The sequence below is a fragment of the Arabidopsis thaliana genome, chromosome 4 (assembly GCF_000001735.4).
Source record: "Arabidopsis thaliana chromosome 4, partial sequence".
Taxonomy (NCBI): Eukaryota; Viridiplantae; Streptophyta; class Magnoliopsida; order Brassicales; family Brassicaceae; genus Arabidopsis; species Arabidopsis thaliana.
Window position 1 is genome coordinate 7,313,178 of NC_003075.7, and position 23,050 is coordinate 7,336,227.

Here is a 23,050-nt window from a genome sequence, read left to right on the forward strand (position 1 = left end):
TTGGATGAAATTCAGATTTTGCACGTTATAGTAACTCGTTAATTTTGTTTATATGATATAATAAATGAGTTAAGACGGTAACTATAAATATATCACATAAATTATAACTTATTGCGGTACAAAATAACTTTGCATGATATAATTATAAACTTATTGATATAAATATTTTGTTATCATGTTAACCTAAAAAGTATTACCGAGATATTTGTTATCATGTTATCCTGATAATACGTTATCTGCTAACTATTCTGATGCATGTATTTTTTTACATGATTATTGAATCGCAAGTCAACTTTTGTTACCTTTTAATAATAATGTTATCGTCTTCGCCTATATATCCGTATAATAATCATATTATAGCTATGTCAATTTTGTAATTAATCCAAATATGAAGGATATTTTTGGTTTATATTTTCTTTCTCTTTCATACTTACCTAATTTTTAAATTATCTCTCCTACTTTTTTAATTTCCACTTCTTCTGAGTATATAAATTTAATTCACCCATTTTTAAAACATAATAATTAAACACAAGATTTCAAATGGATAGAACATTTTTCTTTTTTTTTTTTGGTCAAAAGGATAGAACATAACTAATGACTTTTATGTCTTCCACTATTTTACGTGAATCTCTTTTTTTTTACAATAAAACTTTACGTGAATCTCTATGATGAAACTCCTAATAATGTGCTCGTTAAACTTATATTATATTTGGGATTCTTCTTCATGTATGGGCATTGGGCTCAATGAATCCCCAATAGATTAAGGTTTAATAACAAATAGCTATAAACGGGTATCCTCCTAATATATCTCCAAATGAACATCCGTTTTTTTAGGAATAAATTTACAACTGTCAAAACTTTTGGTCACCCCCATGCTTGTCATATATGTAGTGAACGTGTAGCAAATCTCTAACCATGCCAACAAGTAAAAAATATCATCAATTCCTTGGACAAGAAATACTTCAGATTCTAAGAAAATATTGTATGGTTCCTGGTCTTAGCCCTGAAAACCGTTTAGAAAGGTGAGGTATCTGCTATAAAAAAACTGTTTATATCACAAACTTCTATAAGCTTTTCCTGCACTTCCTCCATCGTAGATTTCTGTTGGATTTGGGAAAAATATATTTCATAACAGCTTTGCAAGGAAATTTGAGTTTGGTAATTAAACTACGGTTTTAATGATAACTCATTATCAAAGCGGTATAATTTATACAATTTTGACAATTATCATTTACAAAAACTTTATCAAAAACGTTATAATTTTTTTTTATTTTCAGCTTTATTATAGAGCTTTTTCATATAACTCCTTTTTACAAATTTGCATAAAGCTTTATATTACTAATCAGATCTACGTTTTACAAAGATATAATTTTCTTATACTATATTTTGTTGATAGTACAAAATAACTAGAAGAAATTAATCTAAGATTCTTGCACGTCTACCACATATGCCACATGCCATATCTTATTCATTATCCATTATAATATTAATAATTAAAAAAAAAATAAGAAATCTTCCATTATGACACGGTCCACGCTTCCTGTGAGTTATCTAGATAGAACAAAACTGAAATACGATAAAACTGATAATTTTGCTGTTTATAGAAACCGATGTATGATTCTCATTACTAACTTATATGATGATTAAAAACTTCAGAAAAGAAAAAACTAAATAAAACCAGGCGTTATTTTTGTCTATCATAAAAATGTTCAATATAAAAATCTTTTTCCTTTTTTTAAGGAAAAGTAACGAGTATAGCGTTTATAAATAAAGATTCGAATTGGACAACCTCGGAACGGGCAAGGCAACAAGAGGGGACTTGAGCTTCAAGACAATCCCAAACTTCTCTTTCAAATCCAAAATGTGGCCTTCCGGTATCTTCCAATCAAACGAATGCAATAGCGTCGCGAGAGTGTACAAAATCATCCTCTCGGCGAGTGCTATACCTGCGCAAATTCTCCTGCCAGATCCAAACGGAAGATAGCTATAATCAGTTCCAGTGAAATCACAAGACTTCTTATCAAGAAACCTCTCGGGACGAAACTCAGTCGGATACTCCCACACATTTGGGTCTCTCTGGATAGACCAAACATTGATGAAGATCTTAGTGTTTTTTGGGATGGTGTAGCCGCCGACCAGCGCGGTTTCAGACGGACGGTGAGGGACTAGCAGGGGAATGGTTGGATAAAGTCTAAGTGTTTCTTTCATTATGGCTGATATGAAAGGCAATCTAGTGATGTGTGATTCTTCAATAATGTTATCTTTGCCTACAACTTCGTCTAGCTCTTGTTGTGCTCTCTTCATCAACTCCGGCTTTCTTATTAGTTCGGCCATTGCAAACTCTATTGTGTTGGTCGATGTATCCGTACCACCAACCACCAAATCCTTCACATATATATAACAAACACATTGTCACGACTCACTTCTCATGAACAAATAAGTAAATAAATATATTCTTACCCCAAGATCTTAAGATTAATCTATATATCCTCCGAAGTTTTTATTCTAAATTATGAAAACTGAAATCATTTCATTACCACGAGTACGGCTTTGACATGGTTAACCGTAATGGGAACCTCCGAGTCAGCTTCTTGGTCCTTTAACTTCATCAAATGTTGCAAAAAGTCTTTACATTCACCATCATCACCATCCCTAGTTCTTAGTAGTTGCATCTGCTCGATGGCTCGATCAAGTATGGCATCGAGCTCCCGAGCACACACATGCATCTTCTTCACAAGTCCTTGAAGATCGAATCTCGCTAACCGTGGGAAAAAGTCAGAAACATTAGGCTCTCCCAAAAGCCTAGTAATTTCAGAAATCACTTCTTTAAACTCTGTTCCAACACTCTCCATTTCCTCTGCTTTCACAGAACCTCCCCATAACATATTCATAGTTAGATTCATCATCGTCAAAAAGACCTGTTCTCCAACATTCACCGGTGATTCTTCTTGACCTTTCTGGTACAAATATCTCGTTCTTTCCCGGATTTCTTTACGTCGAAGCTCGTAGAAAGAATTCAACGTTCTGTGGCTAAGAAGCTTAAGAACGCAAACTTTCCTAAGCATCCTCCATTCAGCACCGTATGGTAACCAGACAAGGTCGAGACCGCCATAGGTAACGGCTCGGGCTGTGAGAGGGACGTCATGGTTTGAGAAATTGATATCTTGATCTTTCAAGATCTCTCGAGCCAGCGATGGAGTGTTGACCACGACAGTTAGTTTTGAGCCAAGATTGAGTTTGAAGATTGGACCATAACTTTCAGCAAGTTTTGTGAAGTAGGTGTGAAGGTCCGGGTCAAGAAAGGGAAGGTTTCCGACAATAGGTAGCCCTCGCGGTCCAGGGGGTAGATGCGGTTGCGGCGAGCGTTTGAAGAGGTACCATAGTATCGAGAAGATAGCAATGAGAATGAGAATTGCGTAAGGAGTGAGATTGATTGTGTTGCCAGCGAAGAGATTTGATATGGGAGACATTATTCACAGCTGTTTTGTAGAAGTTATGAGATTGAAGTTGTTGTCCCTATAATAGTAATTTTTAAGGTTACAACGTACACCATCATTTAGTAGTATACCATCCACTCAACGTACAACGTACACCCATTACATATAGTAATACATTAATAGGGAAAACCACTCAAGGGTCTTAAGATAATAAGATGATAATATTTGAGTGGATGGTATACTTTTTAATTGTTTTTTCTTTTATCGAAATGTTACTTTTAAATAGGGTTTAGTCATCAATAATGATAAATTGATAATATCTCTCTGCATGTGGACGCAAATTTTGAAGCCATCAGGAAAAAGGAAAAAAAAATAAAAATAAAAATCTTTTTGGACCTCAAGAAAAGAGAGTTTGTGTAGTAAGATGATTCATGGACTATAAATATCGTAATTTATTTTTGTGTACATCGTAAAATACAATAGCTTAAGGAACTAAAAAACAATCATCATAACTTATTTTTGTGTACATAGTAGAATACAATAGCTTAAATTGTAGTATATATACATGAGGGCACAATTTCGAATCTAAAACAAATTTTGTTTGAAGGCATGCTATATATCAAACTTTGATATTACATAAAAATGATAAAAACAACTATTCTATGGTAAATCATTTACCATACATTCTAATTCTTTATTTTTGCTTCAAAGATATTAATTACATTTGATAAAAACCTCAAACAATAAAATAGTATAAATTATATTATTTACTGGTTTGGACGGTGGCAGCAGACCCCACACCTTTATACGTTGGTTTGCTGCTGTGGAGGGAAATTAGTCAAACTCCTTTATATATGCATTTGAAAGTTTGTATGACTTGTTTAGCCGTAAAATAAGAATCAGTGTAGTTTTCAACAAAAGAGCATATAACATTGAAGATTTTTTCATGAAATCACTTGGATTTGGATATGTGGACATATATAGTCCATGCGACCATGTCTAAAACACATATTACATCATGCATAGTACTAAAATATAGGTGGAATCATCATATATGTAACAATACATAATACGGCATTAGATAAGACACCGTCACATTGAACATTATATAAGTTCACATAAACAAAAAGAGCAATTACTTTTCTCCTTTCACTTAAACTGTTAAAGAAAAAGGTTTGGATCCGACAATCTTAGCACGGGTGTTGCAACAAGTGGATTCTTCAACTTCAATAAAATCCCAAACTTCTCCTCGAGCTCCACTTTCTCTCCTTCCCCAATTCTCCAATCAAAAGAATGCAAAAGCGTTGCAAGATTGTAAAGAACAACTTTCTCGGCCATGGCCATTCCCGCACAAATTCTCCGGCCAGATCCAAACGGGAAATAACTATAGTCATTACCACTAAAGTCGTAACCTTTATCAAGAAACCTATCAGGATTAAACTCCAACGGATTCTCCCATACGTTCGGATTTCTATGAATCGCCCACACATTGATGAAAACCTTAGAATCATTAGGAATTGTGTAGCCACCTATAACCGTGGTTTCAGATGGGCAGCGAGGTATTAGAAGAGGAAGAGCTGGGTGAAGCCTTAGGGTTTCTTTCATAATGGAGAGAATGTATGGAAGTTTAGTGATATGTTTTTCTTCGACGATGTTGTTTTTCCCCACAACCTTGTCAAGCTCTTGTTGAGCTCTCTTCATGATCTCCAGTTTGTTTATAAGCTCTGCCATTGCGAACTCTATTGTGTTCAAAGATGTGTCTGTACCACCAAGCACCATATCCTAATGATCAAGAGTCATATGTTACACAAAATAATTTGTTACGCAATGATAAATGTTTTGTATTTCCTATGCAAAATTTAAATAAGCAATGATTATGTTGGGTACAAACCAAAGGTCCCACATCAAAAAATTAGAAAAAAAATTTATAATATATAAACCAAATCCAATTCTATTTAGTATAAGTCTTTTGAGAAGCACCCCAATAACAAAATCATGCGGACTTAATTCAAAGTAGACAATATAATACGAAAGGGAGTTGGAATGAGCTCGGAAAGTCCAATAATATCATGTAGCAATATTAGTAAAATAATAAGAAGCTCAATTACCATTAGCAAGGCCTTGACATGGTTCATGGACATGTTTTCATCTTCATCCTTAGCATTCAACAAAACCATCAAAAAATCTCCACCGTTCCCTTTACTTCCCTTATCCATTCCCATCCGTTGACTTATAATCCGGTCGAACATCCGGTCCATCCTCTGAGCCGATCTACGCACACGCTTAGCCAAACCCTGAAGGTCAAACCGGCTCAAAACCGGGAAAAAATCAGAGACATTTGGCTTTCCCACAACATCAATTATTTCCGTAATCAATTCCAAAAATTCAGCTCCAACTTTCTCTCTCTCCTCGTCGTCCGCAACAGTTTCTCCCCACAACATCTGAGTCACCACATTTAATATCGTGACAAATATTTGTTCTCCAACGTTAACCGCCAACCCGGCCCGAGCCCGGTCTGCCAAATACCGGACTGTTCGCCTGGTCTCCTGGCGGCGAAGTGCACTAAAAGAATTTGAATCCAACGTGGCGTTGCTTAACATTTTGTTAATGCAGATTTTTCTTAGCATTGGCCATTCTGGTCCGTACGGTGACCAGACAATGTCTACGCCACCATACGTGCTGAGTGAGCCTGCGACGGGAACGTCGTCGTTCGCAAAGATGACGTCATTAGTTCTTAGAATATCCCGCGTTGCTTCGGAAGAGGTTATCACGATGGTTAGTTTTGCGCCGAGCCATAGTTTGAAAACGGGTCCGTGTTTTTGAGCTAGACTGTGAAAGTAGGTGTGAAGCTCCGGGTGGAGGAATGGGAGGTTTCCGACGATGGGAAGACCCCGAGGTCCCGGTGGTAACGGTGGAAACAGTCGTTTCGATTTGACGTAAACCCATATATACCAAAAAACAGAGGATATGACTATTGTAGCTAAAACAAAGTCGAAGTGGTCATTACGATTTTGGATCGTAAAGAAAGTGAAAATATCTGTCATTGGTTCTTGTTTATGTAGAAAACACAAGAATCAATTTGGAAATTTTGTTTCTTTTAATTGTTCCAATGTTTTTCTCTTTGTATCAAATTTTGACATGAAGGAGAGGTTATATAGATGCTAGATTGATAAGTTTTATAATTTTATTTTGTCATCAAAGATTATATACTTTTCACATTAAATCTAATAATTTGTCAACGGTATACCTCATCATTTACTTATAATATATTATCTTTAAATGATTAGAAAGAAAAGAAATCTTTATATGACTGACTATTGCAGATGATAACATGTGGATGGTTAGATTGTTTGATAATCAAATGTGGCTAAAATTTGGATTTTTAACCTTAGAAAACGAGTTAAAGTATTTAAACTAAGATACTAATTCAAAGTTCAAATCGCTTAACACACTTTATTAATTGAAAAAAAAACTTGTACAATGATTATCAAATGAAAATTTCATTATCAATTATGTAATGTCAAATGTTACTTGCTCCACTATAACAAGATTATATAATTACTAAATTAGAACCCGTACAATACACGAGTTAATCAATATATGTTTTTCTTACAAATTTAAGTTCGTTTGTTGTAATCGTATGTATATATTATGTTAAAAAAAAATTGAAAATTTAAAATATGTTTTTAAAGTTTCAACAATTAAATCGGGTTTTATGAATTTTTAACCGCACACAAATCACATCCACATAAAAGCTGTATTCTATGAAAATAATAATCAAAGAACGAGGAAGTAATGTTCCTTACAAAACCTTAACACAACAACACTTATCAATGAAATCACAAGAACTATTAAGAAACCTCTTAGGCTTAAACTCTTTTGGATCCTTCTTCCTCCCAATTCTTAGTATCTCTATTAATCGCCCAAACATTGATGAAAATCTTTAAATCTTTCAGAACCGTGTATCCCGCAACAACCGAGGTTTTACTATTCCGGTGAGGAACTGTAAGATAAAGGTAGCGTCTCTTTCATTATAGCTTGCAAGTAAAGTAACCTAGGAATATGAGGCTCTTTAACCGATGTATCGAACCCACCAAGAACCATATCCATAAGCAATGACTTGATATGAGTCATTGATAATGGAGCTTTCTCATCATCATCTATAACTCTCAACAAATACTGAAGAAAATCTTCTTCTTCCTTCATCACTCTTTTTGCCAACCATTTTCACATGATTCTCCATCACCTGATCGACTAAAAGATCAAGTTTTCGACATGAACTCGCATTTCCTTAGTTAGTCTTTGGAAATCAAACCGCGCGAAAACCATACGAGTATTTTTGAGCTTCCTTCGATATCTGGAATAACAGAATCAGTTTCTTGAGCTCGTTTCCAAGAATTGTTCTTTCTTCTTCTTCAACAATTGCACCCAACATCATACGAGTCATGACATTAAAGATCGAAAGAAATATCTGTTCTCCAAGATTCACCCTGTTGAGAGTATTGCTGCTAAGAGTATGAAAACAGAGGAGTGCGGATATTTAAAGAAACTGAACATTGAAGCCATTGGAGATTACTCGTGAAAATAATGACAGATTAGTTACTTGGATTCTTAGAAGAAATAGAAAACCAACATTGCAAGAATCTAAACAAAAAAAGAAAGTAGAAGATAAGCCAAAATAGTTAATCAAGAACATAGTTTTGAAAGTTTTATCTCATGAACATAATCACAGATTCTGCTTATTTTTTTTCTTTCTTTTTTGCTTTCATGAAATCAAAAGGAAACAAGCACAATTCTTCTGTGTCATTCATATGATCTCAGAAAGCAAAAACTATTCCCTTCGTGTCTCAAAAAAGTCCTTTTGAATCTTATTATCTCTACTTTTCTTCAGGATTCACTTGCTGTCTGGACCGGCGTGCACAATCCTGGAAACTCTTAACGAAACCGCTACATTTCAACGGACTACCGATGTTCTCCTTGTAGCATTTCATCCAGGCTTCGTGATCTGACGAACAAGGCATTGGTTTAGGTTCCGGGATCTTAAACTCTTTCTCCCTCAGATCCTTGGCTCTCTCCGTAACTTCACGAACAATGTTCTTCTCTTGTAACTCCAGCTTCTCAAGAACCTTCTCACTCTCTTTCACAACGGATTTTATCGATTCCAGCTCTGTGCTTGCTGCTCCTTGTGGTGGTATTGGGAAGAAAAACGGTGGCTGCATCGGTAATTCAGCCACTGGATTAGGTTTCTTCTCTTCATCTTGGTTTGTTTTCTGTTTGCTCTGTGGTGAGACTTTAGGTTTGGTTTTCTTTGCCCTCCTCTTTGGTTGATCGTTACCTTCAGCTAGCTGATTGATCAGCTTAGAACTGATCTGAATCGAGAAATCTCCCATAATTACCTGGAAGATGAAATACATCCACACAACTTAGTAAACAAGAGTATCTCCTCAAAATCTAATGCGAGTCTCAATGTGAACATCTCACAACAAAGCTTCTTCACATCAACGATTCACGCAATAGATTTTTGAAATTCTCTGCTTATAGTATTTCAAAGATCTTCAATTTCACGAATCAAAACATCGAAACCGAAAGCAAACAGATATCTAATCAAGTTCGTAACTAAGAAGATGATAGAATCAACATCGATCGATACAAAATCGAAGGAGTAATTCTTCGACATCGATATAGATGAATTCTGGAAACTTAAAACAAAAACCTAGAATCTACACCAAGCTTCAATAAATCGATGCAAAAATTCACAGATTACCTGGGAGGAGATGAACAAAGAAACGAATCGGTGAACGGCGATTCTCTCTTCTTCGCCAGAAGAAATCTTGTTACAGCTGCGAAACTGCGACGCTCTTCACAGTAGATCTGGGCTTAGTTTGCAAGATTAAAAAAATACTATCTTTAGCCCAAGTTATCTTATTGGGCCTAGAAGGCTATTACATTTATGTACATATAAACAAAAGTTTATTGGGCTACCTGATATTTCCTCTAAATGTTTTTATTTTTTTTTGACAAAACAAATACTAAATTTTCATGCATTACTGTATACAGAATTATTCATTTCATTTTTTTTTTATACTCTATCGGCTGATCCGGTCAGTTTTAGTAAAAACGCACCAATATGCTACAAAGTGGACTATTCCCGATCCAGGTAGAGTTAGACCACCACACTACCAGATTCGAGTTTGAAATGTCTTTCGACTAATGTTATAGAATAATCAGGTCGTCTCCATTTCTTACTACCATATAAACTAATTAAAGCACGACCCAACCGATAAATTTTCCAAATAAATATAATTTTATTCTAAGAAAGAATCGAATTTAGATATGGGAGTTTCACCCTTCGCCAGAGTTTTCTCTAAACAAAACGTTGTACTTCTTCTAACACAGACTAATCACGCATGTTTTTACAATATTATAAAAAAATGAATTAATTTGGGAAAAGCCCTCTACAGCTAAACTTACAAGTCAGTCACCCATGAAGTGGGAAAGTTTTACAACATAAATTAGATTTAGTTCTGTATACGTACGTGTCAAATAGGTGTTCGTCTTTATAATTTTTCCGTATAGACAACATGCAAAGATATATTACTATAACTCTATAAGATAGCTTATTTGTTAATTAGCCACACGTGTATAAACGTACGACTACGAACAAAAATGTTTACTTACTTTTTGCGGTATTGTCCACGGCAATGCCTAAACTAAGACAACTTCATAACCTTTGACGATGTTAGATTTCGAACACTAATTGTATATTGTTTTTATCGAAAAATCTTTACTATAATAAGTTTTTGTATCAGTAGCAACTAGCAAGTGTCTTTTGTATGTTATTGTGTGTTCAGCTAATTTTAGGATCAACTGTTTTAATAATAAAATATTCCTTTCCAAAGCATTAGGATTTACAAAATTTACCATTCAATCAATGGTTTACACTAAGTCTGAATCACATGCTAAATATATATGCATACCTTCCTATATTTGTTTCATCAAAACATATTCTAATTGAATTTAAACTTTCATTTTGGTGTTAAAGTTCTACTGGTCGTACGCGTGTACATTCGCAGGTATGTACCCTATCATTTCACATTAGTTCAAAAGTCATTTTCAGTTTTCACCAACCAATTAATCAAGGTTTTCCAACACTCCTCAGTTTTCGTAAAATGATATTAATTAAACAACTATAATTAAAATCCATAACAATGATTTATTTTAGACAAAAACATTAACTTTTTTTCTTCACCAAAATGATTTGATCATAAGAAATCGTATATATATCGAGAAAGAAACATTTCTATCGACATTAACAATTCTGTGAAGTATATATATATACGATTTCTAGTTTATCCTCCAAAATGTTTTAATCATCTCACCATCACAAGTTAGTTTATGCACGCATGTGATGTATAAATATTTTATACGTGAAAATGAACCATGCATATATATTATTGTTAGGTATACTGTATACATAGAATATTGATCATCATAAGAAAGGTACAAATTTAATTTCTTGGAAATTGTTGAAATTTCCCCATCACACATACCATATTAATTACCATGTATTTATTTTTTAAAACTATACGTATTCTGGATAATTACTTTTATATATGTATTCAGGTTGTTAATTCAAGTAAATCAAATAACATGTGATGCGTATACCTTAGACGTCGTATATTTCTGTATAGTTACTTTATACCAAAAGCCTATATAATTTATGAACCTAAAGCCTAAAGAATGTTTGCAATAATCTGGCTAATACTCACCATACTTAAATATTTAGATCGTATTTCGTTCTTCTGTACTCTATACACATTTTGTTGGAAGGAAGAATTTTTATTATTACTAAGATCGAACCAAATATTTATATTTTAGCATCTGATATATAATATAATCATGAAAATATTTGATCTAATCATATTATAAAATATTCAATTAACTGCAATCTATGCAATTATAATGATTACTTCCCACGAACAATAATGATTGAATTAAAGAAGATGATTTTAACAATAAATTCCTAACAAAACATATAGCGTCATTAACTATTTGGTTTCACTACTCACCTAAGTGGGTCAAATGAGATACTAATTTTCTAACTAAAATAAAAAATATGTGGTGAATGATGTAAGAAATACTTGGGTTATATATAGGTGGGTGAGCTTAGGTGCTTATAGGCTTTTGACAGAAATCTTCTAATTGGTATATACTTTCTACTTTCAAAATATTTAAGGTCTCATCTCTCTCTCTCAAATTAACACACAAAACATATATAAACAGTCAAATATAAATTAATGGGAAGGCAGCCATGTTGTGACAAGCTCATGGTGAAGAAGGGGCCGTGGACGGCGGAGGAAGACAAGAAACTGATAAACTTTATCTTGACCAACGGCCACTGTTGCTGGAGGGCTTTGCCGAAGCTGGCCGGTCTCCGTCGCTGTGGGAAGAGCTGCCGTCTACGGTGGACCAATTATCTCCGACCTGACTTGAAGAGAGGTCTTCTCTCCGACGCCGAGGAACAGCTTGTCATCGACCTTCATGCTCTTCTCGGCAACAGGTTTGAGCTTGTTTTAACCTTGTATTTCGTTTATATGTAATTGATCATTTGTTATATATTTTTACTACACATTATTAAACATGCATTAACTAAGCCGAATTTGTTAGTAATCTTTTTTTTAACAACAACATGAATTACGGATATAAATCCAAATATCGACAGCACGAGGATATTATCATAAACAACAAGGCTATATTCCAAAAAACAATTTTCGGTAGGAATGTTAAGTACTATATGCCAAATTTCACCAATATATTGTATCATATGCATGTTGTTAGCTAATTATGTATTTACCAAAAATGGTTAATCTTCTACATATAATCATATGATTGTCATCATTATAGTCATATAACCCGAGGTTAAATAACGTTCACCTATACTTATATACAAATAATAATAAAAATTAGTCAATTCTAAGATGTTACTTTTTGTGAAACACAGTAAAAAAACTATTAACATATATGTTGACTAATGATAAATGCTGTAGAAAATGTATTTGTGATGTACAATTGAAAATTAATCCATAATATTTTAATATAAGATAATGTATGGATCATTTGAGACTGAATAGTTTTATAAGAAAACGATATATCTTAATTCAGTTTCCTTTCTTTGAATTAAAGTCTTCTAAATATTTGTATAAAAAAGTTGTACATCTTATTTCAACTTCGAGACAAAGTAACGTTCCTCGTTTCCAAATAGAATATCATAGCGTATATATATTGTCAACTTTCTTGTGTTAGATTCCAAGACACAAGACTTTGACATCTCCACCAACACCTAGCTCAAATCATTATTTTTCAAAGGTAAACATATTCAATGTAACTAAACATATTTCTTAAAATTCTTTTTATGTATATATAGATGGTCCAAGATCGCTGCAAGATTACCAGGAAGAACAGACAACGAAATAAAAAATCATTGGAATACTCATATCAAGAAGAAGCTCCTTAAGATGGAAATCGATCCTTCGACCCATCAACCTTTAAACAAAGTATTTACCGATACAAACTTAGTCGATAAATCTGAAACTTCATCGAAAGCCGACAATGTAAATGATAATAAAATCGTAGAGATCGATGGGACAACGACAAATACAATAGATGATAGCATTATCACTCATCAAAATAGTTCAAATGATGATTATGAATTACTTGGTGATATAATTCATAATTATGGAGATTTATTTAATATTCTATGGACCAACGATGAACCTCCTCTAGTCGATGATGCATCATGGAGCAATCATAACGTTGGTATTGGAGGAACAGCTGCAGTTGCAGCCTCAGACAAGAACAACACTGCTGCCGAGGAAGATTTCCCGGAAAGATCATTTGAAAAACAGAACGGCGAAAGTTGGATGTTCTTGGATTATTGCCAAGAATTTGGTGTTGAAGATTTTGGGTTCGAGTGTTACCATGGTTTTGGTCAAAGCTCCATGAAGACGGGTCACAAGGACTAGCATTTGCAAGAATACATAACATATATACCGATATACTACATAATATGTGTATATAATTTATACGTACGCATCATAAAAGTAATGTAAGAAAAATCATGTAAAGCAGTAAAGAAGCACCATGGTTTTTTCAAAGTCTAATATTAGGGGAACAGAAAAAGGATCACTAGGAGTTATAGTAAGAGTTATTGACTTATTTCCCTATCTTTTATGTCTGTTTCCTGCATTTATTTCAAATTATAATTAGTTCAACCCAACAGTTTTTTCGCCTTGATTTTAAATTCTGTTTTGTATAAATTTAATAATTTATGCTAGGATATCCTTCATTAAATTGATTAAAAATATTGGTAGTCAAATTTTTCTATGTTGATCAGGATTGATTTTTAGAGTAAGTCCATGATTTATTAAATCAACCGGAAAATACAGAGCTTTTTTTTAATTTGTAAAATCGTTGTAAAAAATAATTTTGTTGAATTTGGTGTTCCCCAATAAATTAAAGATGAATTTGGTGTTCCCCAAAATATATAACTATTTGATGATAATTAATTTCAGCGACTTTGATAAAATTTATCTGTGAATTTGAATGATCTCATGATAAAAGTTTACCAAAATTCTAAATTTACAAAACCATCTGGACAACTAAGCTTCTTGTTTATATCTGTTTTATCATTGGCCAGATAATAACACACAAATATGAATTGAGAAAGTAATAAATATATTGCCAGTTTTTTTTTTTTGAAGCTATCATTTTACGTGGATACAAAAAAGACTTGGTGTGTATATTATTATCATTAAATAATAAAAAATCGATATTGAAATTTATTATTTATGTGAAAGAGTTCAAAAATGGACATCTCTACATCACATCCTGGCGGAATCAATTGTCACAACTCACAACAATAATTTTGTTTATATCCAATTGCAATTTGAAGCAATTTCTCTTTGTGGAAATCACACATGTGAAATATATAACTTTGAGTTACAACCATATGAACTAGACAAATATCTCATCTTAAATAGTTTGTAAGAATATCCTAATCAGTAATAATCTATTAACACTAAAAACTAAAACAAAAAAGTAATAAATACTACTAACAAAACTAAAATCTATTTTCTTTTAGCTACTTCGAAGAAATAATTTGGAAAAAATAAAAAAATTGGTCAAGAAATGTATTTTTTTTATATGAATCTCTAATTATCGTAGGAAATAATTGTAGAAATAAGTTTCTTTTCTACAGATATATTTAAGACACCTAAATTAACCGCTCTATAATGTCATATATCATGTACAAACAAGATTTTCAAGTGCACGATCACATTTCACATATATTAAATTTGAGTTGTAATAAACAAAATGACATTAAAGGCGACAACAACAATATTTTTAAAAACTCTAGATGTAAAAAACAAAATTCAAAATAAAACGCCATGTATAATTGATCCAAACACAATTCTCACATATAGCCGGATAGGAATATAGGCTATAGTCTATATAAAGCACTCCAATGGTTAAGAATATATAATTCAATTTTAATAAAACATCGCAGCAATCGTGATCACGACGATTCCGACCAAGCCTGTTCCCGCGAGTTTGCTTGCGGCATCCTTGTCAGATTTGGGTGCTCCTAGAAATGACGAATCAAGTATTTTTAGTAAAACTTGTGTCAAATTGAGAAATCTTTTTACAATCTCAACCTTCGATTTTAATTTTTTAAAAATGCTTAACATTTTCCTCATACTTTACGATAAATTTTATCAAACTTAACAAAACATATTAGAATTGTTCCTTACCTGGAACAGGTGCTGCCGTCTTCGGCAAAGGAGCCTGGGCTACAAAATACAAAAGGACAACAAAAATCACATTATCAAATATGAACTGACCTGGTTACAAAATATATCTACAATGTGTATGTTTCTTTGCTAAATAAAACTAGCAGCAACAATAATGTGGTGGCAAAGCTGCAAATAAATGATGTATTCTTTTTATCTATGATATAAACATATATATGAGACTTGTTTTAAAAGAGATAAATGGCATTTAAGGCGACAACAACAACAATATTTGGCTATCTAATGTTTTAATGCATGTATTCTACAAAAGTTATAACCAAAATGTTACCGGCAGTTTCGGAACACAAGTTGGGATCAGTGGTGAGTCCACAAGTTTTGGAGAAAAGAGCATTGAAGTCGGTGACATTGAAAGGGATCAACAACATTGGACTTTTGATGAAACCGCAAAGACAAGATAGCTGAGTTGTCAACGCCGTCTCTACGGCTGTGCAGCATTCCTGCGACGGAGGTCCTCGCTGAGTAATTGCCGGAAGACAAACAGCCAAACCAGCCGCACAGTTCATAGCTTCGTTGACTGAAGGACTAGGAGCCAGCGGAATATGAGGTCCCTGTCCTGAAACAGTCGTAGCTGCCACTAGCAATGTGGCTAGGAGTAAGATCAAGGTGGTGGTTTGAGCCATTATTAATCGTGGGAGAATCGTTTTCTTTTGTTTTTGATGCTTCCTTAATTAGTATGTATATACACAATCAACCGTGAAAGTTATTGACTTAGTGATAGGGTTATGTCAGCTTGTGGTATATGTATACTTCTAATTGGCATAGTTTATTCGTGGACTTTTGTAACACAAAGACATATTCTGTTCCAAATTTGAAACAGATATTTATATCTGGCATAATAATATAAGTACATCCAGTGAACTAATTACTAATTCACGGACATTTTATTAGGAAAGGACCCGGCAAAGAAAATGATTGACAATATGAATTGCCCTGGAAAATAATAATAAAAATATAGAAAGAACCATGATGCACGTCAGAATTCGAAATTAGAATTAGCTAATGTAATCAACTATTATTTTTTTTCTTAATATAAAACCTATGTTCAAAGTGGTTCATACGGTCACTATGAATCTATGATAGTTTACTTCGCCGGCATTGAAAATGCTGAATAGTAGTGAAAAGTTATTTTTAAAACATAGTTGGTGCGATGAAGAACAAATTGACAAAGAAATGGTAATATCTATCTATAATAATCTGCCAATGCTAGAATATGTGGAGCCGCAAAATGGTGGAAACCGCCAGAAAAGTTTGTAAGAGTTTTTACATTTGTGTTATTGCTGACTAAGCTTCTTAGTTTTTTTTTATTTAGTGACAAACCATTAAATTTTATTATATGACAAAAACGCATGCTATGGTTTCGAGTTTACGGGATTACGGGCTTCGACCCAGAATCTCCTGGTATTCAAAAAAAAAAAAAAAAAAGACAAATGATATGCTAAGAAAAAATAAGAAAAGTAAAGAGAGATGTTTTTTTTTTGGTGAGAAAATAAAAAGAAATGTTAAGATAACATTAAAAAGGTTATTTTAATAGTATACTATTTTATTTTATTTTGAACAACAACTCTTCTATTAGAATTAGGTTTCCATACAAGAGGCCAAAAGAGCAGTTTTTGCTAATGCATTGGCTTGCTGATTGTTTTCTCTAGGAGTAAAATTGAAAGAACAACAGATGAAATTAGATGATAAAACTTGGTTTAGCCGTTTAAAAGTATAATATTACAATACACATTTAATAGGTTAAATTCTTTGGTTTAGCCGTTTAGGGAGGGATTACGGGGATTGGGGTGGTCGGATTGGATTGGGAATTTTGGAAGGGTTTGATATTTTTCTAAATTCCTGTTATTCAATTGATTGGAAGGGTGGTCTCTCTCAAAAGTCAAATCTTAGAATTTACTTAAATAATCATTAATTCAAAGTTACTGAAACCTATTCTTATTTAATCAGTACTTTGTAAAAAGCATATTAAATCCTGTATTAATCAAATTTAGTCAGTTTTTAAAGAAAATGTTTTTGAAGCATTTTATGACTCTTCATATTATCATATAGATATTTTAATTAAAAAGTGTACAAAAAATCATACATAGAGGGTCCGATTGGTAACCTACGAAGGAATACAAAGAATGAAGAGGAACATGACTAAAAAAGAACAAAAAAGAAAAGAAAAAATGATAAAATAGGAATGAAAAGGAATCAGTGTAGAGGAAAAATAGAACAAATGTTACTGTAAATGATAACAAAAAATAGAATAAATAGTAACAAAAATTAAAAATAAAGAAATTATTTTCTAAATTAAATAGTCACGTTATCACCTATGTTTTTTTCTTCTAACTTTCCATAAATTAATTTTTAATTAATAAATATTTAATTTGTTTTCCTGTTTGTTCTTCATCAAATTTGGGAAGGAACAGTTTTCTTGTACGATTCCTCAAAAAATAAGGAATGATTAGGAATAGTGTAGGGTCCACATGTTACAATTTGGGAAAAAAATTCCTGCTGAATGGTGAAAAAGAAGAGGAACATGTTATTCCTACCCATTCATTTTCTAAAAAGTGGTCACCAATGGGACTCACAGTTTTTTTTTTTTTTTTTTTTGGCAAAGCATACATACAGTCTAAGACATTAATAAAATTTGCCAGTTGGGAGAGATTCTAATCAAATTAATAAAACAAAAACGCTGGGACCTTTTATCAATATGTCTGTAGTCTTTTATTTTCTTAGTAAATTATTTTCATTGTTACATGATTACATAAATCAGTGGTTATGTAAATATCAGATTCTACTCTTTTTCTTTGTCAATATAAATATCCACCACGTCAGCAAACAATTAGGGTTTTTGAAGTAATACAAATAGGTTTCGAGTGGGGACTTACCCAATCTTCTTCAGGCAAATTTGTTTTCGTCGCAAACTTTCCTTTATGGCGGCTCGTTCGAGGATTCTTCAATTTCATCGCTTCTCGCTTCGTCGTCGTCTATCACTATGCCCGGCCAAAAAGGGAGGTTTAGCTCGTGAGTTTCCGTAAATTTTAATAGATTTAGCATCGAATATCCGAATTATTCATGTTTTTTCTGTTGTCTAGGTTTTATCTCTTGAAGCGTTTTTTTGGTTGTAAATTAACAATTTCAAGAGACTTAATAATATTTAGTGATTTTTCTTTTTTTTTGTGTGTGGAAATGATCAGATCTAATAGGATCTTGAAGTGTTCTAGGGTTCTTATTGAGTTATGTAATAATCAAAGATTATATCTAGTTTGTTAATTCAAAACTCTTTTACAGGTCAAACGTAGATGTCAAAGGATTCAGTTTCCTTGAGAGCAAGAATCAGAGCAAAAAAGAAGCGAAGCCAAGTTTTGCTGACCTGACATTATGCCTCTTGGAAGTAATAATATCTCAACTTGACTTAAAAGATAACATTCGCGCATCTGCTGTCTGTAAAACATGGCGTGAAGCTGGTCTTTATGTCCGGAAAGTAGACAAGCCTCCTTGGCTTATGTACTTACCAAAACGTGGCAATTTGTTCGAACTCTATGATCCATTGCATCAGAAGATGTACACATTGAATCTACCTGAGCTTGCCAAATCTACGGTTTGTTACTCAAGAGATGGATGGTTACTAATGCGTAAAACCATTTCAAGAGAAATGTTCTTCTTCAACCCGTTTACTCGTGAGCTCATAAACGTACCAAAATGTACTTTATCATATGATGCGATCGCTTTCTCTTGTGCACCTACATCAGGTACTTGCGTGTTGCTAGCATTTAAGCATGTTTCGTATCGTATCACCACTACGAGCACTTGCCATCCCAAAGCAACCGAGTGGGTTACTGAGGATCTACAATTCCATCGTCGCTTCCGCAGTGAAACACTTAACCACAGCAATGTTGTCTATGCCAAACGTCGCTTCTATTGCCTTGACGGTCAAGGAAGCTTATATTACTTTGATCCGTCTTCTCGAAGATGGGATTTTAGTTACACCTATTTACTGCCATGTCCTTATATCTCGGATAGATTTAGTTACCAGTATGAGCGGAAGAAGAAGAGAATTTTCTTGGCTGTGCGGAAAGGAGTGTTCTTTAAGATATTTACATGTGATGGTGAGAAGCCGATAGTGCATAAGTTAGAAGATATCAATTGGGAGGAGATCAATAGTACTACGATTGATGGATTGACAATCTTTACGGGTCTTTATTCCTCTGAGGTGAGACTTAATCTACCATGGATGAGGAATAGTGTTTACTTTCCTAGACTTCGTTTTAATGTCAAGCGTTGTGTATCATATTCGCTTGATGAAGAGAGGTATTATCCGCGGAAGCAGTGGCAAGAACAGGAGGATTTATGTCCTATTGAGAATCTTTGGATTAGGCCACCGAAGAAAGCTGTAGATTTCATGTGAAGATAAAAGTAATGGCCAAGCTTGGTTATGGTGGAAGAGTAAGATCATCTCAATTATCTTAGGACTCAACTCTTGGTTATGGTTGAAGCTTTTTATTTGTTTAACTGCTTTGTATTCTCAGATTCTGTTTCTTTCTACTCTTTGGATTTTTTTTTTTTTTTATAAATATCTTTGGATCAGAATAAAGTTTTCATTTTTTTTTCTTGAACTCTGTTGGAACATAACAAAACTTCTGTATTTAATTATGGAACACGTTTCATAAACGTATGTATAATCTGAGAGCCGAGATGATAAATTGGCTAATACGCAGGTTATGATAATGTATCAAATTGAGCCAAATTACCCATTTTTAAAAATCAAGATAGAAACGGTAGGGGCTATATACGTACAATATGCTAAACTTTATTTTTTGTATTCTGTCTTTATCAAATGTTTCCGTGATGGGTTTGGGTGTTTTGGTGGTTTTCAAATGAGCAAAGGAAGGAGCTTGAACTTTGTTGCTTTCACATAAAATAGAGTTAGACGTAGTGAGAAGGAATGGGCGAAGGCATGGGCAATGTTGATACACAAATCAAACAAGTACGAGTGGAATGTTTAGGGAAGGTGAAGAATCAATCACGAGATCACGAGCTTCAACTAAAGTCGACTCACTACGAGCTGGACGGCTGGAGAACGGGCTGAATGCCTTGGCAACGAACTGATTACTTGGTGACGAGCTGGCGACCTAGTGACGAGCTGATGACTTGAACAAAGAAGCCAAAGACCAACATACGATTCAAGGGCTTGGACAACCCCAAGTCCCCAAGTCACTTTCGTCAGAAAATCCTCGTTCATCACCGGAATAAATTTAGTTTTGTAAATTACAAATCGATAAGAAACCTAGCAACAACAACGATCCTCCGATGAGACATTATCCGAATTTGGTTCTCGAGTACACAAAATGAAAGAGACGGATTATTAAAAAAAAAACAAAAAAAAGAGAAAGACAAAAAAAATTAAAAACATAAAATTAGATCTACTGATTGTTATTGAATTGGGCTTACCCGGCCCATAGAAATATTTATAAGCCCGTTTGAATAACTGACGTCGTATGATCCAAAAAAAACGAAACAATCGCTTCCTTCTTCCTCACCTTCAAGCGCCGACTTCAATCTTTTCTCTTCTTCTTTGTTTTTTTGCTCTTGGTTGATCTCTGTATCGGGTACGTTTCTTATCTCGATTTCAGTCTTCATTTGTTTGTTTTTTCTTTTCTTATGTAGCTATGAGAACCAGAACCAGAACGATGCAATAGATACTAAAAAGCCTTTAGAAATTTTTAACCATTTTTCTCCATTTCACCTGTTGTTGGGTTCTAGATTAAATCAAACTAGAGTATAGTTTCTAATTTCTATAGGCATGGTTTTAGATTTTTTGTTTTTTTTTTGGTTTGATCACTTTGAGAATAATTTAAAGTTGATTGTTTTGTAGATTTCAAGATATGTGTAAGAAGATCATGAACCCGAGTTTTGCTGACCTACCATCAAGCCTCATAGAGGTTATAATGTCACATCTTGCCTTAAAAAATAACATACGAGCATCAGCCGCTTGTAAGTCATGGTATGAAGTTGGTGTCTCTGTTCGTGTAGTCGAAAAGCATCCTTGGCTTATTTGTTTTCCTAAACGTGGCAACTTGTTCGAGTTCCGCGACCCTTTACACTGGAAGTTGTACACTTTGGGTCTCCCAGAGTTAGCTGAATCAACTGTTTGTTACTCAAGATTTGGTTGGTTACTTATGCGTAAAGCTACATCAAAAGACGTGTTCTTTTTCAATCCGTTTTCTAGGGATATCATAAGTTTGCCAAAGTGTGAGCTTGCTTTTGAGCATATTACATTCTATTGTCCTCACATCAGATGATTGTGTGTTACTAGCGATAAAGTTTGTTCTGGCTGATAATCTCGTCACTGTCAGTACTTGCAATCCTGGAGCAACTGACTGGGTCACTGATGACTTCCCTACTTTTATAAGACCGTTTTAAATCCAAACCAACCTTGTATATCGCAGAGATAAATTCTATTGCTTTAATGCTGAAGGAATTTTTGTATAACTTTGATCCATCTTACCGCACATGAAATTACATTTGATAAACTCATATGATCATATGCCCGTATGTCCATGAGAAGCAATATGTGTGGCGTGAGAACGTAGTTGTCTTGGTAGAGAAGAAAGGAGAGCTTTTTGTTATGTTTACATGTAGTAACGAGAAGCCAATAGTGTATAAACTATTCTCTTTGGAGTGGAAGGAGATGAGTAGGACAACACTTGATGGCTTGACATTCTTTGTCAGTTTTCATAACTCTGAGTTGAGGAATAATCTACCATGGATGAGGAACAATGTCTATTTCTCAAGGTTTGGTTTCAATCGCCAAACATTGTGTTTCCTACTCGTTTGATGAAAGTAGGTACAATCTACACAAGAAATTGGAGAAATGGGTAGAACTATGTCCTCCTCAAAGCCTATGGATCGATATGCCGAAGAACGTGTTAGATTTTTTGATGAAAGATTTTCATAACAATTGAGATGGTTTATTTATTGGGTTAAAATAGATAGAAGTCATGTTTACTTGGGAACTTGGGAGTCATCACTATTGTGTTTTCGTAAAAGTCTTCTTCTTCTAATGACATTGGACTGTTTCTGATTCTCCCTACATTGCAGGGCATAGACTTTTTTCAGCTTTGCTGGTTAACACTTCTTTAGTTTACATAGGTCATCATATTAGTTTCCCTAAGTAATCAAGGTCATACTACGGCCAATAGGTTATATCCATGTATGATCTCTTAAGTCACCAACGTTTTCAACTGAATACATGTCACCTGAGGCGAAAAATCTTTTGTTACTTCTACAAGAGAACCTATCTATATCTTATTGTCGTTACAAAATAGTGTTCAATCTCAGCAACAAGACGCATGTGTAGTTACTCAAGATTGATGTAATTGTGGCTCCACTTAGAATCTCATATTGAACTCTCTGGTTTGTGCTCTACTGTATGGGTCTAATTTTTTGAAAGCCCCAATTTTCATTGCCTAACCTGCATATTTGGTGGAAAATAATTATATATAAAACTGGACAAGTTTGACATAAATCACATATCAACGGAAACTATGGAAGTGTTTTGTTTATTTTTATAAGTGATGGATCTGGGAAACAGTATCAGATTTTTTCTCTGAAATACTAAAAGCTGATATTAAAAATAAATAAAAAATAGTATATGAAAAGATGGTAAAACATGCAAAAGCTAATCAAAGGACCAAAAAGAAGACATGTGACCACCATATCCCCCTTTTACATATTTCTATGGTAGAAAGATAAATACTA

The 23,050-nt window shown here is 33.7% G+C and overlaps 9 protein-coding genes and 1 long non-coding RNA gene across 11 annotated transcripts; 4 read left to right on the plus strand and 6 right to left on the minus strand.

The window, feature by feature from the left end:
• Positions 1-601: 601 nt before the first annotated feature.
• Positions 602-3,694, minus strand: CYP706A6 (cytochrome P450, family 706, subfamily A, polypeptide 6). The gene is made up of 2 exons (NM_117302.6): positions 2,538-3,694; positions 602-2,385 (listed from the first exon to the last, which is right to left on the minus strand). Exons 1-2 carry the CDS (start codon positions 3,468-3,470, stop codon positions 1,762-1,764), a joined length of 1,557 nt encoding a protein of 518 aa, NP_192969.4. The 5' UTR covers positions 3,471-3,694; the 3' UTR covers positions 602-1,761.
• A 636-nt stretch (positions 3,695-4,330) lies between these two features.
• Positions 4,331-6,597, minus strand: CYP706A7 (cytochrome P450, family 706, subfamily A, polypeptide 7). Its single transcript, NM_117303.3, has 2 exons — positions 5,546-6,597; positions 4,331-5,219 (listed from the first exon to the last, which is right to left on the minus strand). Exons 1-2 carry the CDS (start codon positions 6,479-6,481, stop codon positions 4,599-4,601), a joined length of 1,557 nt encoding a protein of 518 aa, NP_192970.1. The 5' UTR covers positions 6,482-6,597; the 3' UTR covers positions 4,331-4,598.
• Positions 6,598-7,424: 827 nt separating this feature from the next.
• Positions 7,425-7,884, minus strand: AT4G12334 (Cytochrome P450 superfamily protein; the record flags this gene model as incomplete). The annotated part of the gene is made up of 2 exons (NM_001160751.1): positions 7,425-7,645; positions 7,764-7,884. The coding sequence occupies 2 exons, from the start codon at positions 7,882-7,884 to the stop codon at positions 7,425-7,427; spliced, it is 342 nt and encodes a 113-aa protein (NP_001154223.1).
• Positions 7,885-7,970: 86 nt separating this feature from the next.
• Positions 7,971-9,333, minus strand: AT4G12340 (copper ion binding protein). Its single transcript, NM_117304.3, has 2 exons — positions 9,202-9,333; positions 7,971-8,833 (listed from the first exon to the last, which is right to left on the minus strand). The coding sequence occupies exon 2, from the start codon at positions 8,825-8,827 to the stop codon at positions 8,315-8,317; it is 513 nt and encodes a 170-aa protein (NP_567389.1). The 5' UTR covers positions 8,828-8,833; positions 9,202-9,333; the 3' UTR covers positions 7,971-8,314.
• Positions 9,334-11,578: 2,245 nt separating this feature from the next.
• MYB42 (myb domain protein 42) lies at positions 11,579-13,690 on the plus strand. The gene is made up of 2 exons (NM_117305.5): positions 11,579-11,997; positions 12,862-13,690. The coding sequence occupies exons 1-2, from the start codon at positions 11,735-11,737 to the stop codon at positions 13,457-13,459; spliced, it is 861 nt and encodes a 286-aa protein (NP_567390.4). The 5' UTR covers positions 11,579-11,734; the 3' UTR covers positions 13,460-13,690.
• Positions 13,691-14,814: 1,124 nt separating this feature from the next.
• Positions 14,815-16,015, minus strand: AT4G12360 (Bifunctional inhibitor/lipid-transfer protein/seed storage 2S albumin superfamily protein). Its single transcript, NM_117306.3, has 3 exons — positions 15,576-16,015; positions 15,248-15,286; positions 14,815-15,081 (listed from the first exon to the last, which is right to left on the minus strand). The coding sequence occupies exons 1-3, from the start codon at positions 15,925-15,927 to the stop codon at positions 14,987-14,989; spliced, it is 486 nt and encodes a 161-aa protein (NP_192973.1). The 5' UTR covers positions 15,928-16,015; the 3' UTR covers positions 14,815-14,986.
• A 2,086-nt stretch (positions 16,016-18,101) lies between these two features.
• AT4G05985 lies at positions 18,102-18,740 on the plus strand. Its single transcript, NR_141946.1, has 2 exons — positions 18,102-18,305; positions 18,595-18,740. It is a non-coding gene; the product is annotated as an other RNA (long non-coding RNA).
• Positions 18,741-18,787: 47 nt separating this feature from the next.
• AT4G12370 (F-box/kelch-repeat protein) lies at positions 18,788-19,805 on the plus strand. The gene has a single exon (NM_117307.2). It carries the CDS (start codon positions 18,795-18,797, stop codon positions 19,695-19,697), a length of 903 nt encoding a protein of 300 aa, NP_192974.1. The 5' UTR covers positions 18,788-18,794; the 3' UTR covers positions 19,698-19,805.
• A 318-nt stretch (positions 19,806-20,123) lies between these two features.
• AT4G12380 (uncharacterized protein) lies at positions 20,124-21,292 on the minus strand (the record flags this gene model as incomplete). The annotated part of the gene is made up of 3 exons (NM_117308.2): positions 20,124-20,576; positions 20,741-20,956; positions 21,269-21,292. The coding sequence occupies 3 exons, from the start codon at positions 21,290-21,292 to the stop codon at positions 20,334-20,336; spliced, it is 483 nt and encodes a 160-aa protein (NP_192975.1). The 3' UTR covers positions 20,124-20,333.
• AT4G12382 (F-box family protein) lies at positions 20,741-21,800 on the plus strand. 2 transcript variants are annotated; one of them, NM_001125497.2, is made up of 2 exons: positions 20,741-20,898; positions 21,165-21,800. In NM_001125497.2, the coding sequence occupies exon 2, from the start codon at positions 21,175-21,177 to the stop codon at positions 21,589-21,591; it is 417 nt and encodes a 138-aa protein (NP_001118969.1). In that variant the 5' UTR covers positions 20,741-20,898; positions 21,165-21,174; the 3' UTR covers positions 21,592-21,800. The 2 variants fall into 2 exon arrangements, with proteins under 2 accessions (NP_001118969.1, NP_001118970.1); NM_001125498.1 differs by lacking the exon at positions 20,741-20,898 and adding an exon at positions 20,936-21,068 and having other exon boundaries at positions 21,165-21,779.
• Positions 21,801-23,050: the final 1,250 nt, after the last annotated feature.

Excerpts from the sequence above, each read along its gene's own strand:
- AT4G12360 (NM_117306.3), bottom strand. The coding sequence starts at position 15,927 with ATGGCTCAAACCACCACCTTGATCTTACTCCTAGCCACATTGCTAGTG. Across the intron at positions 15,287-15,575 it reads CTTGTGTTCCGAAACTGCCG|CCCAGGCTCCTTTGCCGAAG; the intron begins GTAACATTTTGG and ends TGTATTTTGTAG. Across the intron at positions 15,082-15,247 it reads GACGGCAGCACCTGTTCCAG|GAGCACCCAAATCTGACAAG; the intron begins GTAAGGAACAAT and ends CGTCATTTCTAG.
- AT4G12382 (NM_001125497.2), top strand. The coding sequence starts at position 21,175 with ATGTGTAAGAAGATCATGAACCCGAGTTTTGCTGACCTACCATCAAGC.
- CYP706A6 (NM_117302.6), bottom strand. The coding sequence starts at position 3,470 with ATGTCTCCCATATCAAATCTCTTCGCTGGCAACACAATCAATCTCACT. Across the intron at positions 2,386-2,537 it reads ATGTCAAAGCCGTACTCGTG|GATTTGGTGGTTGGTGGTAC; the intron begins GTAATGAAATGA and ends ATATATGTGAAG.
- MYB42 (NM_117305.5), top strand. The coding sequence starts at position 11,735 with ATGGGAAGGCAGCCATGTTGTGACAAGCTCATGGTGAAGAAGGGGCCG. Across the intron at positions 11,998-12,861 it reads CATGCTCTTCTCGGCAACAG|ATGGTCCAAGATCGCTGCAA; the intron begins GTTTGAGCTTGT and ends ATGTATATATAG.
- AT4G12340 (NM_117304.3), bottom strand. The coding sequence starts at position 8,827 with ATGGGAGATTTCTCGATTCAGATCAGTTCTAAGCTGATCAATCAGCTA.
- CYP706A7 (NM_117303.3), bottom strand. The coding sequence starts at position 6,481 with ATGACAGATATTTTCACTTTCTTTACGATCCAAAATCGTAATGACCAC. Across the intron at positions 5,220-5,545 it reads ATGTCAAGGCCTTGCTAATG|GATATGGTGCTTGGTGGTAC; the intron begins GTAATTGAGCTT and ends CTTGATCATTAG.
- AT4G12370 (NM_117307.2), top strand. The coding sequence starts at position 18,795 with ATGTACTTACCAAAACGTGGCAATTTGTTCGAACTCTATGATCCATTG.